This window comes from Scyliorhinus torazame, chromosome 7 (genome assembly GCF_047496885.1).
Source record: "Scyliorhinus torazame isolate Kashiwa2021f chromosome 7, sScyTor2.1, whole genome shotgun sequence".
Classification (NCBI taxonomy): domain Eukaryota; kingdom Metazoa; phylum Chordata; class Chondrichthyes; order Carcharhiniformes; family Scyliorhinidae; genus Scyliorhinus; species Scyliorhinus torazame.
In genome coordinates this window covers 196,913,786-196,929,754 of record NC_092713.1, presented here as the reverse complement: position 1 = coordinate 196,929,754, position 15,969 = coordinate 196,913,786, and the positions used below count along the sequence as shown (strand labels likewise).

The 15,969-nt window shown below is 47.5% G+C and overlaps 1 protein-coding gene across 1 annotated transcript in view; it reads right to left on the bottom strand.

The window, feature by feature from the left end:
* LOC140427380 (uncharacterized) overlaps positions 1 to 6,147 on the bottom strand; it is a 188,581-nt gene extending 182,434 nt beyond the window's left edge. Inside the window, exons 1-2 of the mRNA XM_072512926.1 lie at positions 5,828 to 6,147; positions 1,236 to 1,354 (exon numbers count right to left, since the gene is read on the bottom strand). Of these exons, the coding sequence (XP_072369027.1) occupies positions 1,236 to 1,287 (52 nt within the window). The 5' untranslated portion in view covers positions 1,288 to 1,354; positions 5,828 to 6,147. The remainder of the gene's footprint in view (positions 1 to 1,235; positions 1,355 to 5,827) is intronic.
* Between the last annotated feature and the right edge of the window lie 9,822 nt (positions 6,148 to 15,969).

Sequence of the window (15,969 nt, the reverse complement as noted above, 5' to 3'; positions counted from 1 at the left end):
GAACGGCCCGGTCAAGTTTCGCGGGCCGCAGGCCGGAGAATCGCCGGAGACACCCAAAATGGCGATTCTCCGGCACCTCCGCTATTCTCAGGCCCGGATGGGCCAAGCGGCCAGGCCAAAACGGCGGGTTCCCCCTGGCGCCGTCCACACCTGGTCACTGCCGTCGTGAGCGGTGCGTGAACGCTGGGGGGATCCTGCACCGTGGGGGGGTACCTTAAATGTGGGGTGGCCCGCGATCGGTGCCCACCGATCGTCGGGCCGTCCTCTCTGAAGGAGGACCTCCTTCCTTCCGCGGCCCCGCAAGATCCGTCCGCCATCTTCTTGCCGGGCGGACTTAGAGCGGACGGCAACCACGCATGCGCGGATGACGCCTGTTATGCGGCGCCGCCTTTACGCGGGCGACAAGGCCTGGCGCGTGTAGATGACGCGGCCCCGATCCTGACCCATTGTCAGGGCCTGAATTGGTCGGGACCGGGGCCGTTTTGCGCCATCGTGAACCTCGACGGCATTCACGACGGCGCAGCCACTTCGGCGAGGGAGTGGAGAATCCCACCCAGGATCTTTGAATCTTACAGCACATTGGAAGGCCATCATACCTGCGCTAGCCGTGCAAGTCATGCATTCCAGTCATAACACCTCCTGAGCAAATAAGGAGAAGGGCGGTGGGTTGGAAAACAAAGGTCACAGGAGAATTACTCAGGTGTTTAATGCAGTATATTGTTCTGATCTGGGATGCATTGTCTATATAGAGCGGCACGGTAGCATAGTGGTTAGCGCTGTTGCTTCACAGCGCCCTGGTCCCAAGTTCGATTCCTGGCTTGGGTCACTGTCTGTACGGAGTCTACACATTCTCTACGTGTCTGCGCGGGTTTCCTCTGGGTGCTCCGGTTCCTCCCACAAGTCCCGAAAGATGTGTAGTAAGGTCATTTGTACATTCTGAATTCTTCCTCAGCGTACCCGAACAGGAGCCGGAATATGGCGCCTTGGGGAGTTTCACAGTAACTTCATTGCAGTGCTAGTGTAAGCCTACTTGTAACACTAATAAAGATTATTATTACTATTATTCAATTGTATGTTCCAAAAAGGAATGGAATATATGTTTGGAAAGAAAAGAATTGTGGAGCTCTGCAATGGGATTTGGGACTAAGTAGCTTCTTCAAAGAGTCGCATCGTCTTCTCCCATGCAGTATCATCTCAAAACTTTAGCACAGTTATTGGTTGAATTGGGTACTCACCCTGGATGAGACACACGACTATAAGTGCCAGGTTACAGTGTGATGTGCTCATGGTGCAGATCTCACCCTCAATGGGACATGTACACACAGCAGCTGGGGACAATCACACTCATTGATACCTGCACAATAGACAATGGAGCAGAGAGAACAAAGAGATGATTTAAACCAGGCTGAGCAATGGATATTGTGTGAACTCCCACATCTGTCAGAACAAGAACTGAACTCTCATTGTACTCGCGGACTTTAGCTGCTCTCTACCATCCCCTTTGCAAGACCTGCAGCCACAGAACAGCAGGGCTGAAATAATAATCGTTTTTCTAAAAGGCAATTTTACAAACATGCATTTTTGTCAAATAAATAGCTCTGTGCTCTCCTACCATTAGAAATTCTCCACCCCCACCCCCCGCCAATCTGAGAGAAATTTTAGCTGGGGGAGCCTAATAAACACAAGGGTGAAATCGCGTTATGATCTGTGATGTTTCGACCAGTCCTGCTGAAAGATTGATCTGAAATGTTCACTCTGGTTTTCTCACTGCAGGTTTTGCCTGACCTGCTGAGTGTTCCTGTCTTTTACTGATTTTATTATCAGATCCCTGGCTATCCTTTTTAAAATAATAAATAAGGGGTTTCGCTATGAGCATTTTACTCCTACTTTCATTTATTAATATATTTGATGCCAATGTTGCATACCATTGACTTCATTCCACTGGCATTTCACCAGAATGAGGCAGGGTGAAAGGATTAAATGACAAGAACAAGTTAGATAGATTGGGCTTGTATTCTCTTCAGAACCAAACTACCACACTGCAATGACAACTTTAACAACTTAATGAAGTAAAACATTCCAAAGACACTTCACAGGAACATTATAAAGCAAATTAGGACACCGGGTCTCACAAGGCGGCACGGTGGCACAGTGGTTAGCATTGCTGCCTCAAGGTGCCAAGGACCTGGGTTCAAATCCGGTTGTGGGTTACTATCTGTGTGGCGTTTGCACGTTCTCCCCGTGTCTGCGTGGGTTTCCTCCAGGTATTCCGATTTCCTCCCACAGTCCAAAGATGTGCAGGTTAGGTGGATTGACCATGCTAAATTGCCCTTTAGTGTCCAAGGATGTGCAGGTTAACTGGGGATACAGGGATAAGGGAGGAAGGAATTGGGCCTGGGAAGAGTGCTCTTTTGGTGACTCGATGGACCAAATGGCCTCCTTCTGCACTGTAGGGATTCTAAGGAGATATTAATTCAGATGAAAATTGAGGATGCAAAAGAGGCAAGTATTAGAGGAGCACAGATATCTCAAAGCCTTGTCAGACTGCAGGAGACAACAGCAATAGGGAGGCAAAATGCCATGGAGGATTTGAGAACAAGAGTGGTAACTGAAAAAACACACAAGAAGCTGCTTTAACAAGAGCCAGTGCAAGTCAGTGAACATAGGATTAAAAGGGGAATGGGACACAGTACAAGTTAAAGACACAGACAGCAGAGTTTTGGGTGTCCACACGTTTACAGAGGGTAGATGTGGGAGACCAGCTAGGTGTGCATTGGATGAGTCAATTCAAGAGGTAATGAAGGCATGAATGAAGGTTTCAGCAGCAGATGAATTGAAACAGGCACAAAGTCAGATGATGTTCCGGAGGGGGAAAGGGGCGGTCTTAGCAATGGCTTGAATATAAGGCTGCAAGCTCACCTCTGGGTCAAATGTAATATCAAGGTTGCAAACAGACTAGTTTAATCACCAACTGCTGCCAGGGAAAGGGTTGAATTCCATAGTTAGGGAACAAAGCTTGAAGCTTTAAGATTCCAAATATGTCATCGGCGAAAATTTCCTGCACACCCAGTACTCTCCCTCTCTGGGAGTATGCATTTTTGTGGTATCCATAAATGTTCTTCAGACTTCCTTTCAATCTATATTGTTTTAAATCAAAGTGATGGAGTTCCTGCCGTTATAACGTTGCACTCATCTCATTACGTTAGATGCTGTCGTAGAAATAGTCTTGTTTTTCGGTTTGTTAAACATTCACAAAGTTTAGCAGTTGGAAAGGCAAATCTGCTTTGATGTTATTCTCACTGCTAAAGTTGTGGAGTATGTGTGGTGTTTGGCTTCTTGAAATTGTCGGTCTCACTCGTAGTGATGGGTCCCATCCAGAAATTAGTCAACAATGATTGGTGCAGATATTGCTTCTGCCCTGCTCAGAACATCCCAGGCAGGTTTAAAAGATACTTTTTTGAGAAGCAGGAGTGATCGACACAGACTCCATAGGAACTGGTGTTGTTCCCACTTCAATGAACCCACTACAATCCCACTCCTCAAACCCTGTTCATCCCCCCTTCCCCAATCTCTAACAAATTTCCATCTACCACTCTCTAACCTGGTCCCCCTTCCCACTCCCTCCAATCCCCACCCCCTACTCTCTTCAATTCCCTTCCCGCTCTAACTCCCCATGGTCTCCAGTCCCCCTCCCTGCTATCCTGCCCCAGTCTCCATCCCCCACTCTGTCCCAATCCTCCTCCCCCATTCTCTATCCCACTCTCTCCAATTCCTCTCCCCCACCCTCTCCCACCCCATCTCTGCCCTATCCTCTCTAATCTCCCCCAATCTTTCCAAATTCTTCCCCCACTTTCTCTAATTCTTCTCCCCAATCTCCCCTCCAACACTCTCTACTCCAACCCCCAGACTGCCCTCACCCCCTCACCCAAATTTCACAGCAATCTCTCTATCTCAATCCCACCCAACTCCTCACCTTAACCTTATTCTAATACCGTTCCCCTGCACTTTGTTCCAATACTTTTACTCGGACTTTAGGGCTGCTACCCACAAGGTCCAATATTGCTTTCTTCACTTAGGCGATCTGGGCACAGAAGTGTAACCAACGACAGCACCTTATGTCCAGCATGGCGATAAGCCCTTTGTGAAATCTCAGCCTGATTTGTTTAGTGGAGCCGCATTTATGACTGACTTTGTAACTCTTCCTGACTTCCAAAGATGCTAATTCTTTCCTGGTACTAAGTTCAAGCTATAGCAAGGCTGGTGTCATCCTCACCCAATGTGCTTCTAACTGGGGTCATTAGTAATGGTGAGCAGGAATCTTGCTTGATTTAGTCCTCTCCTTAGCCCCTAGGTTTGAAGATTTCTGAAGCCCTTCAACTGTCCAACACTAAACAAAGGTCAGGCTTCTGGCCTTCTTGGTTTGGTGATGGAAATATCAACTGTTGCTCATTTATTTTTTCCTTTCATGGGATGTAGACGTCACTGGCAAGGCCAGCAATCATACCTTACTTGGGTGGTTTGCTAGACCATTTCAACTACATATTGCTGTGGTCCGGAGTCACGTGTAGGCCAAATTTCCTTCCCGAAAGGGCCATTCATTTTTTATAAAAAAACTAATCAGACATTCAAATATGAAAAATTGATCCTGTCAGGGGGGCCTGAAAGATCCCATTCTATTATTCTGGAGAAGCAAGCAGGAGAACTTTCCCTGGTCAATATTTATCCCCCAAGCAACATTAATAAAACATATTTTCTGATCAGTATTTTGTTTGTGGGATCTTGTTTCCTGCAAATTGGTTGCCATGCTTCCAACATTACAGCAGTGGCTGTCCTTGAAGGAAAGTACTCCAATGTTTAGAAAGGACTTTGCGATGTCCTGGGGTCTTGCAAGACTCCATGTGCATTAAAATCTTTCTTTTACCAAATTGCCATCTTAGTCAATCACAAGATAACATGCCGCTGGTCACTGGAACTCGCAGCATCTTTTAACAATCAAGAGGAAATGCACCTCAATTAACCTTGAAAAATTAAACTGCATTTTAAAAAAACAAAGCCCAAATTTCCCTTTGCATAAATCTGACGTACTCATGGAAGGTAGAGTGACTAAAATTCACACTACGTAGAATAACACAGCTTTCCTTAAAGCAAAAAAAAGACTGACGTGTAAGAATGCAAATTATACTTACAGATGGATACATTGAAATGGTGCAAGAAAGAGGGAAGAGAGGCAAAACAACAGGGGAGTGATAAAGACAAGTGCAGAGAGCAAAAGGAGAAACTTGTGTCCCAAGGCAGAGGTGAAGAAGGGCTGAGTGGCCTCCTTCTGTGCTCTATGATCTGTTTATCTAATGAGCAACTGGTTCTAACCTCAAAGGTCAAAAAAGCTGACTAATTGCTTCCATATATCAGATCAAAACAATACAAACCACAGCAGACAAACGGTCATTTACTAAGACACTGAATTGGTAATTCTGCACAGGAATTTGAATTTTTTTAATGTTAAGCGAAAAGGCAACACTAGACTTGTTGACTTCTTCCCTCCCTGGTTCAGTCACTGAATGTTGTTTTATTTCCACTCAGTGCTATTATTTATCAGAAATCATTAATTAGCCCTTACTTTTCCATCATTAAGATATTTTCAAATACATTTCTTTCTAAGTTAACCAGACAATAAGACTCAGCATTAATCCTTTCGACACCAATCGGACGTTCCATTGTTGCCTAAAGGTTGTCACTCATTTGCACTTTTCAAATTCCATTTTCTTTTAAGTTAAGAATCTTTTTCAGCAAATACAATGCAAAAAACAAACTGATGAGAATTCCCAACCTGAAGAGGATGCTTTGGAGACTGTCCACTTCTGCGGTGTAGATTGCTGAGCACCATAAGGGATTGTTAGAGGTTTTGGGTGTGCATGGTACAATGCAGACAGAGTGTCACACCACCGGCTCCGCACCACTCACAAAGAAATGCTTCTGAACTGTGAGGAGAAGCCACAATAGAGGCACAGTTTGCATGATGGGCACACTCCAGAATGCAAGGGAGAGTGCGTCCGAGAGTGGGCCACTCTCAATCAACTGTTTGTACTGCCCAATGCAGACGCAGCCTCTGTAAGTTCAACACAATACAGCCCTGGTCTGCGCCAGTCTTTCCCCCAGCTCCCAGTTTGTCCCTGACATCGTCTGCTCTGGTGAAGTCAGCCTGTGGTTTGAAAATGGATTGCTTATTGCTGGGTGCTGTAGCCATTGCGATTCATTTTCACCCTGCCCCCTCTTTAATGCCTGACACACTGGGGTAGATATTTGTGTGATAGTGTAAGAGGTGACCACCGGCCTGTTATACGTTCATCTCTCCCTGTTTTCATTCCTACCATCCTCTGTGTTATACTATTGCACAAAAACAAAATTATAACCACTGTGACAGCTAACTGGCAACAGGATTCCAATTTCTTGCAAAAATAAAGAAACCCACCTTTATACTTCTGTTCGAGAAGTGTTTCAAATTATGAAGGGATGGAGCAAGGTTGATCGATGCTGAATGTTCCCTATCATTGAGGTGCAGCACGGTGGTGCAGTGATTAGCATTGCTGCCTCACGGCGCCGAGGTCCCAGGTTCGATCCCGGCTCTGGGTCACTGTCCATGTGGAGCTTGCGCATTCTCCTCGTGTTTGCATGGGTTTCGCCCCCACAACCCAAAGATATGAAGGGTACGTGGATTGGCCATACTAAATTGCCCCTGAATTGGAAAAATGAATTGGGTCCTCTGAATAAAAAAAGAAAAATCATTGCGGGGTCAAGAGCAAGGGTCCGCAATTCAAAATTAAATCCAAGAGATTTCGAACAGAAGTCAGGAGGACAGAGAATTGTAGGACTGTAGAAATCACTTCCAGGGTGAGTGGTTGAGGCAAGAACTGTGGGCGAGACTTTACTGCTGTTCACGCTGGCAAAATCTTTTGGTCCCGCTGACAGCACCCCCCACCCCCCCCCACCCCCCCCACCATGGGTTTCCTGGCAGTGGGGAGGTACATTCAACAGGGAACTCCGTTGACAATGGCGGGACCGGCCAATGGTGAATCACCTCCTGCCGCCGCGAAACATGTGGCGAGTTGCTCGGTAAATCCCGCCCAATGTCAAAACTCAAGCGGAATAGGTGGATGGAAGAAAAGAGGAATAGAAGGATAAGAGGGCAATATCAAGTGAGTCAAAATCCTGGAATTCTTACAGTCCTGGACCACATACAGCCAGCAATGGTTGAAGAATGTGGCTGACCACAACCTTCTTAAAGACTATTCGGGGCGGGAAATAAATGCCATTCTTACCGCCGCTTTCCACATACTGCGGATAGATAACTAAAAAAGGTGCTCCTTGAGATGAATTAATATCATGATACCTGGATTGCAAGAGTTAAATTACAAATCCTTATGCAAATCCAGGGATGTATTCCCTGGAATTTAGATGTTTAAGGTGTGATTGCATCAAAGTTTTCAGGATATTAAGGGGAACGGGTGGGATAGCTGGATCCACTGGTTGGGAATCTGAGGGTGGAATTTTACTGCCCTGTCACAGCAGGAATGGGGCTGTAAAATGCGCCATTCGAAAGTCCACTGACTTCAGCAGGGCCGGAAAATCCTGCCAACGGGCGGGGCCGTAAACCTCCAAGTTAAAAGTGGAGACATAAGCTTAGCCTTTCAGGATACAAGTTAGGAAAAACTTTGACACACAAAGTATGGTCGAACTTGGAAATTCTCTTCTACAAACAGCAATGGACGAAGTTATCATTGTTAATTTAAAAATCCGAGATTGATTAATTTTGTTAACTAAGGGCAAGATCCTCCAGCCTCCCAGCCGCGTGTTTCTCAGTGGCGGGAGGCGGCCCCTCACTATATGTGCCTCTCCTTATGTTCAAGCCTGGATAGCAAGCACTGCATGTTATTTTGACACATACAGCAGTACAAATGAGGGCTTCCTTTCCCAGCCAGTAGCAGAATTTTGCACCAATAACCAATTTCCGTCAATCAGGAGTGTGCACTTTTCCCCAGCCTGCAAGCTGAGGCTAATTATGTTAGATCACTTCCAACCCAGGTGAAGGTGTTAATTGTTTAAATTGTTCTGGGATGTTATTCAACCAAATATTTCTGTGGGTTTTTGAATTTTATGATTTAAAAAAGTACTGACCTCGCAATGGCATTGTTAAAAAAATGCTAAATCCCACTCATGTAGTGGGTTTTTCAATAGCTTACAGTCTAGGTTATAGTGGATTATAAATTTAATTCTGTTCTTCTTTGGCTTCTCCCTTTCCCCCACACTGTATTCAAAAAATCTTTATTTTACCAGGGTTGAGGGGCTTTAGTTAGGTGGGGAGATGAGAGAAGCTGGGGACCTTCTCCTCAAAGCAGAGAAGGCTAAGGGAGATGTATTATCGGTGTTGAAGACTATGAGGGTTTGTGAGGTAGTAAATAAGGGTAAAACATTAAGTTTCACGCTGGTTGGTAACCAAAGGACAATGGTTTAAGTTAAGTGGCAAGAAAGCCAGAAGGAATTTTACATGTATATATATGTATGTACAGAGAACAAGTTGTTAGTAGCTTTTTTAAATGTGCTACTTCATGCGATGTGGGCATCAGAACTGGTTGTCGATGATGAATTGCTCTAGACCTGAGTGGCTTGCTTGGCCCTTCATGAGGACAGTTAAGTCAACCACATTGCTGTGGATCTGGAGTAACATGTAGGCCAGACCAAGTAAGGACAGCAGATTTTCTTTCCTGAAGGGCATTAGTGATCCAGATTGCTTTTACAGCATTCAATGAAAGCTTCATGGTCACCATTACTGAAACTAGCTTTCAATTCCAAATGTTTTATTTACTTTTAAAAATAAATTTAGAGTACCCAATTATTTTCTTTTCCAATTAAGGGACAATCCAAATGTTTTCTTCATTAAATTTTAATTCCATCAGCTGCAATGGTGGGATCTGAATCCAGGTCCACAAAGGCATCTAAATTATGAGTCTAATAGTTTAATGATGTTACCACTATGCCACCAACCTACCACCACTAACCCCCGCCATCCCCCGCTCCGCTCAGCTTCTGGTAGCTCCTCCTGTCCCCACACATAAATGAACGTGCCCCATCCCTGGAATGCACTGCCTGAAAGGATGATAGGAACAGATTCACCTTCTGAATTAATTTGTAAACATAATTGAAAAAGGGGTTCTCCGCGGTCGGTGCCGAAATTAGGGAAGGGTGGAGAGTCGGTCATGAAGCTAAAATCGTGGTAGGCCTGGTAGCAGGGATGGGCGTCAGGACCAGAGGACCACACAATGCCGGGCACCGATAGGGCCAGGGGTGTGGAGGGTGGAGTGCCAGGAGAACGGCCGGGAGTGGGTGTGGGGAAGGGGAGGTGAACATGCGGGGGCAGGGTCTGCAGTGCAGACCTGGGCCACCATGTATCCTGGCGGACCTGGTTGGGCACGGGGATATGCACCATGCTAACATGTCTGCCACTCACCCCCTCAATAACATGTTGAGAGACAGGCTAGTTTGTGGTGTTAGTGAAATGGCCATACAAAATGAATCGCTAGCAGACGCAGAGATTACCTTAGAGAAGGCTTTATAGTTGGCCCAGGTTATGAGAAGTGCCAAACGGAGAGCTATAAACAGCAGGAGGTTGAACTTACACCAAACTTGATATGAGTCATGCGTACCAAGAGATGGAGCTAGATGAAACTGCCAGGGAGTTTGTCATTATAAACACCAACGAAGGCTTGTACCAATACACCCAGCTATTCTTCAGAGTCTCATGTGCCTGTACGATATTCCAACGCACATGGAAAATTTAGAACAGAACCTACCCAAGGTGGTTGTCTATTTAGATGATGTATTAATTACTGGAGCGTCTGAAGCGCAGTGGTTAGCACAGTTGCTTCACAGCTCCAGGCTCTCAGGTTCGATTCCCGGCTTGGGTCATTGTCTGTGCGGAGTCTACACGTTCTCCCTGTGTCTGCGTGGGTTTCCTCCAGGTGCTCCTGTTTCCTCCCGCAGTCCAAAGATGTACAGGTTACGTGGATTGGCTATGCTAAATTGTCCTTAGTGTTCAAAAAAGGTGGGGTTACTGGGTTAAGGGGATCGGGTGGAGATGTGGGCTTAGGTAGGGTGCTCGTTCCAAGGGCCGGTACAGACAAATGGCCTCCTTCTGCACCATAAATTCTATGAAGCGGAGCACCTAGTAAATCCTGAAGAAGTCTGAAAGAGATTTAAGAAGGCCGGAGTAAGGTTGCAATGAGAAAGGTGTATGTTCCAAGCTCAGGAAGTGACATACTTAGGATTCAGGGTAGACGCCAAATAGCTGCACCCTATGGAGGGGAAGATCAAAGCGATTAAAGATGCATCAGCCCCCAAAACTATGACAGAATTTAACTTATTTTTAGGTGTGGTAAACTATTACGGTAGATTTATTCCCAATCATTCCACATTGTTGGCACCCTTACACACCCTACTCAAGAAGCACCAGAGGCCTTATCGCAAAGAGCATCAGAAGAAGCCTTTGAAAAGGTTAAATTAGCTTTACAGTCATCCAGTCTCTTGGTCCACTTTGACCCATCAAAAGGAGGGACTGACCGTTATATTCAGAGTCAAAAATTTCCACCAACACTTCTTTGGATGACATTTCATAGCCGTTACCAACCGCAAAGCCCTGTTGGAGTTATTTAGTGAGGACATGGTCATCCCCTTCATAGTTTCAGCTTGAGTCCAACACTGGGCTCTATTGTTAGCAGCGTATGAGTACAAGTTTCGACATAAGTTGGGCACCCACATTTCGAATGCGGATACTTTGAGACGTCTTCCCCGACCTCAGAGTGTGCGGCCTCCACTGGGACCACAGGAGATCGTTCTTGCTTTGCACTCCCTTGATATTTTGCCAGTGTTGGCAAGGCAGGTCGAGCTTTGGATCCAAAACCCCTTATTACCTGGAGTCAAGAACATGGTCCTCCACGGCTGGCATTATGGTAACAAGCCTGAATTGCTATCACTTTTCAGGTAAGAAAAGACAAGATAAGTTGTGAAGACGCGTATTGTTGTGAAGAGTTAGGGTGGTCATTCCCACCCCTGCTAGGAAGCTATTGTTACAGGAGTTACACTGCACCCATCCTGGGATGATGAAGGTGAAGATGCTTGCAGTTATGTGTGGTGACCTAGGATGGACATCAACATAGAGAATCTGGTCAAACAATGTGACTAGTGTCAAATGATGCAACACTTGCCATCTGCATCCCTAATGCACCCTTAGGATTGGCCTGGTCGACCCTAGGTGTGACTGCAAATTGACTTCACTGGCCCATTTATGGACTCCATGGGCGTCATTCTTCGCCGGCGGGAGTCTCCGTTTTGCCGGCACCGGGGGGTTTCCCGATGGCGTGGGGCTGCCCCACAATGGGAAACCCCATTGACCGGCCGGTGTTACGGAGACTCCCGCCGGCCGGTCGGTGCAGAAATGTGGCGGGGCGGGTAGGAGAATTTCGCCCCATGTTCTTGCTCTTCACTCCAAACGGATGGAAATACACAAAATGAAGTCCACAACCTCATCAGCAACGGTAGAGAAAAATGTGATAGACATTCGCCACCTATGGGACTGCCTTTACAAGTGCGGAATTTTATGCGGCCCAACAGTATTCAACATGTTCGGACTGCTCCCTACCACCCTGCTCAAATGGATTGGCTCAGAGTGCCATCCAAATATTCAAAGCTGCCACAAAAAGGCAATCATTGACCTTTTTACAATCAGACTGCATTAGTTCCTACTCACCTATCATGCTGCGCCTCATACCATCACAGGTGTTACACCCACCGAGTTGTTTATGGGCCGGCGCATTATAACGTGATTGGATCTTAGAGTTCCAAATTTGGAGCGGAGGGTGAAGGGTAAACAGAATGAGCAGACAACAAACCATGCCTCAAAGATTTAGTTTATGCAAAGAATTTCGGTGCTGGCTCAAGTTGGCCCTTGGGAACAATCATGGACAGAACTGGCCCACTGTCATACGAGATAGAAGTACAAGGAAGAAGATTTAAAAATCCTTTGGACCACTTAAGGAGAAGAGAATCTTGTGCCGAACTAGAGGGACAATCTGGCCCTCGTCGACTTGTCAGCGAGATGGATGTGCATAGACGTAATTTGTTTCAAGCTGCCCGAGGACGAACCCAGTATTGTTTTAAAGTGAACAGAGGCAACTAGCTGTATGGATACATCTTCACCTATCAAGCGACAGCCCGCTGAGAGTCAAACACCAGGCACGTCTACCGCTGAAGCACCTGCCAGTGAGTTGGGTACTCTCAAAGGATTAAGAGGTCTCTGGACCGACTGACCCTATAAGAGACTGTTTTGAGAACCACTTGTTCAAGACACAAGAGATGCAGAACAATCTCTGTTTCAACAAAATTAACCTGCAGCGACAGAGCAGACTGCTCTGACAGTAGCGAAAACTGCTGGAAATGTTATGTTAAACAGTACCAGAACCAGGTTAGATGATCAGACAGTGGTTCTTTCAGGAAAATAAAGCATCTCTGGATCAGGTTGCTGCCATATAGGGTGGACTGCAATTCATTTATTTTTATATTTATTCTTTCACAGAATGTGGACATCACTGACGTGGCCAGTATTTATTTCCCAACCCTAATTGTCTTGAGAAGGTCGTGAGCTGCCTTCTTAAAAAGCTGCAATCTATATGATGTAGGTCCACCCACAGTGCTGTTAGGAGTGAGTTCATTTGGACCCAGCGACAATGAAGGAACGGCGGTATATTCCCAAGTCTACCTGAATCTGTGGACTCAGCGACTTTATGGGGGAGATGGTGTAATGTATGGGGTAAACAGAGATAACTTGTAAATATATTGGATAAAGGCAGGAGAGGTATAGTAAAAGGGTCTGGCACATAAAAGGTTAAAGTGGGACTGAGTATGGTACTGCCCACACAGTGATGCAAGAGAACAAATTACCTGCACATAGGGGTCAGTGCAGTGTTGGACAGAGCCCTGTGTAGAAACAAGCATAGAGACAGCTCTAAGCTTGGATCTTTAGTGTACCAATGTAGATAGTTTCTCATAGTTGATAAACATTTACTATTGAACTTTCTAAGGCCTAGAATATCTTAATAAGACTAACTGGACCACACCCAACACCTTACAACACTCATAAGTGGCAAGCAGCATTCATCCCACAGAAGTACCAGTACCAATGTCCACCTCAGAAAGAGAGACATTCAATGACACGGCCATTACTGAATCCCCAACTATCAACATGCAAGGGATTACAACTGACCAGAAACTGAACTGGATCAGCCACTGATGCACGATCAATTGCACAAAGACTAAAGTTGGGTACAACTGTGGCTTTATTACAGTCAGATGCGTGGCCTCCTGCTGCAGCTGGTGAAATGGCAGGGCACTGGAGGTCATGCATATTTATACAGTTCTCCCTGGGCGGAGCCAGCCGGCAGGAGCTACCGGTGAACCTGTAGTGCAGATCCTACCTTACATCTCCTATTACAGTGGATCACCACATTCACCCCCTGTTAAAAATGAGACCGGCGGGGGTGACGTGACACTATGTACAATTAGTGCAATTATATAGAGAGGTAGGGAAAGAAAGTCCATGTTGACGGTCCGGGATCCGTCAAAGGTTCAGCCGGTCCGGTGCTTTGGTGCTTCGTTGGGAGCGGCGTAACGGTGGCGGCAAAGTCGCTGCTGGCGGTGGTGGAGGTGGCAGCGATAGCGGTGTTAATGATGGCCAGTCATCGGGGAACTCCGGGAGCATGCAGAAGTCCTCTTCATCCTTTTATGTGGAAAGGGGAGGGGGTGGTGGTCTGGTGGGGTCAATATTGGCGGCGCGGTGGGAGGTGGGTGGGGTGGGGGGGTGCGGATTGGTGGGGGGGGGGTGTTGGGGTGGAACCTGACGGTGCCAGGGCCCTGAGTGAGACAGTATCTTGGTGGCCGTCGGGGAACTCAACGTCGGCATATTGAGGGTTGGCGTGGAGCAGGTGAACCCTGTCCACCAATGGGTCCACCTTGTGGAGTCGGACGTGCCTACGGAGAAGGACCGGTCCTGGAGCAGCGAGCCAAGTCGGGAGCGACACCCCGGATGTGGACTTCCTGGGGAAGGTAAAAACACGTTCATAGGGTGTATTATTAGTGGTGGTGCACAATAGTGACCGGATGGAGTGTAGAGCGTCAGGGATGACCTCCTGCCAGCGAGAGGCTGGGAGGTTCCTGGACCGTAGGGCCAGCTGGACGGCCCACCAAACTGTCCCATTCTCCCGTTCTACTTGCCCGTTTCCCCGGGGGTTGTAGCTGGTCGTCCTGCTAGAGGCTATACCCCTGACGCAGCTCATTGCTCATGAATGAGGATCCCCTGTCACTGTGGATGTAGGCGGGGAAACCGAACAGGGCGAAGGTGGTGCTGACGGCCTTGATGACGGTGACAGATGTCATATCGGGGCATGGGATGGCGAAGGGGAATCTGGAGTACTCGTCGACCACACTGAGAATGTACGTGTTATGGTCGGTGGAGGGGTGAAATCCACGCTGAGGCGTTCAAAGGGTTGGGAAGGCTTCACCAGGCGTGCATGGTCCGGCCGGTAGAAGTGCGGCTTGCACTCCTCACAGACCTGGCAGTCCCTGGTGACTGTCCTTACTTCCTCGACAGAGTAGGGCAGATTGCGAGCTTTGACCAGATGGTACAATCGAGTGACCCCTGGGTGACAAAGGCTGTTGTGTAGGGCCCGGAGTTAGTCCACTTGTGCGCTGGCACATGTACCTCGGGAAGGGCGTCAGGGGACTCGTTGAGTTTACCGGGGCGATACAAGATCTCGTGATTAAAGGTGGAGAGCTCGATTCTCCACTGCAAGGTTTTAGCATTTTTGATCTTGCCCCGCTGTGCGTTATTGAACATGAAAGCTACCGGCCGTTGGTCCGTAAGGACAGTGAATCTCTTACCGGCCAGGTAATGCCTCCAATGCCGCACAGCTTCAACGATAGCATGGGCTTCCTTTTCGACGGATGAGTGTCGAATTTCAGAGGCATGAAGGGTGCGGGAAAAGAATGCCACGGGTCTGCCTGCCTGGTTTAGAGTGGCGGCAAGGGCGACGTCTGAAGCGTCGCTTTCTACTTGGAAAGGCAGTGACTCGTCCACTGCACGCATCCCGGCCTTGGCGATGTCTGCTCTGATGCGGGCGAAAGCGTGTTGTGCCTCAGCCGCGAGGGGGAATAGCGGACGTGATCGCAGAGGCTGCGCGGGCCTGGCACACAGCCGCAATGTGGCCCTTTTTACTGCAGGATTTACAAATTGCAGTGCGGGCCGGGCAGTGTTGGCTGGGATGCTTCTGCTGACCGCAGAAGTAGCAGCGGGGACCCCTGGGGTGCATGGATCGGCATGCGGCACAGGCGTATTGCGAAGGCAGGGCCCCGGCTGAGGAGGTCGTCGGCGAGGTCCAGGAGGGGTAGGAAGGGGTAGAAGGGTGGGCAGCGCGGCGGGAGGGGTACGATTGTACGTTACGGGATGTGACCGTCATGGAGAGCGGCAAGGTTTTTGTCCCCGCCAGTTCGGGTGTGGACGCTTCCAGCAATCGTTCTCGGATGCGGTCCGACGCAATCGCCTGTTGGATCAGTGTAAATGCTGAATGGCACTAGAATAGCGTGAATTCCTTCTCAGTCAAGGAACAGAGCATGTCTCCTTTACATATTCTCAGCGTGCTGATATTAACCACAACACTAGCATTTTTTTAGCCATTCCTATAAGAAAGGAAATTTGGCATCCTTACCTGGTCTGACGTTTTTGGTAATCAGGTCCCACACCAATGTAAGACCATCGTCGGAAGTGGTCTAACAAGCCACTTAATTATATCAATGCACTGCAAATGGTTGGAAAAGAAGGCCCCACCATCATCTCTTTCTCTGGCCATCTAAGAATGGCAAAACAAAACA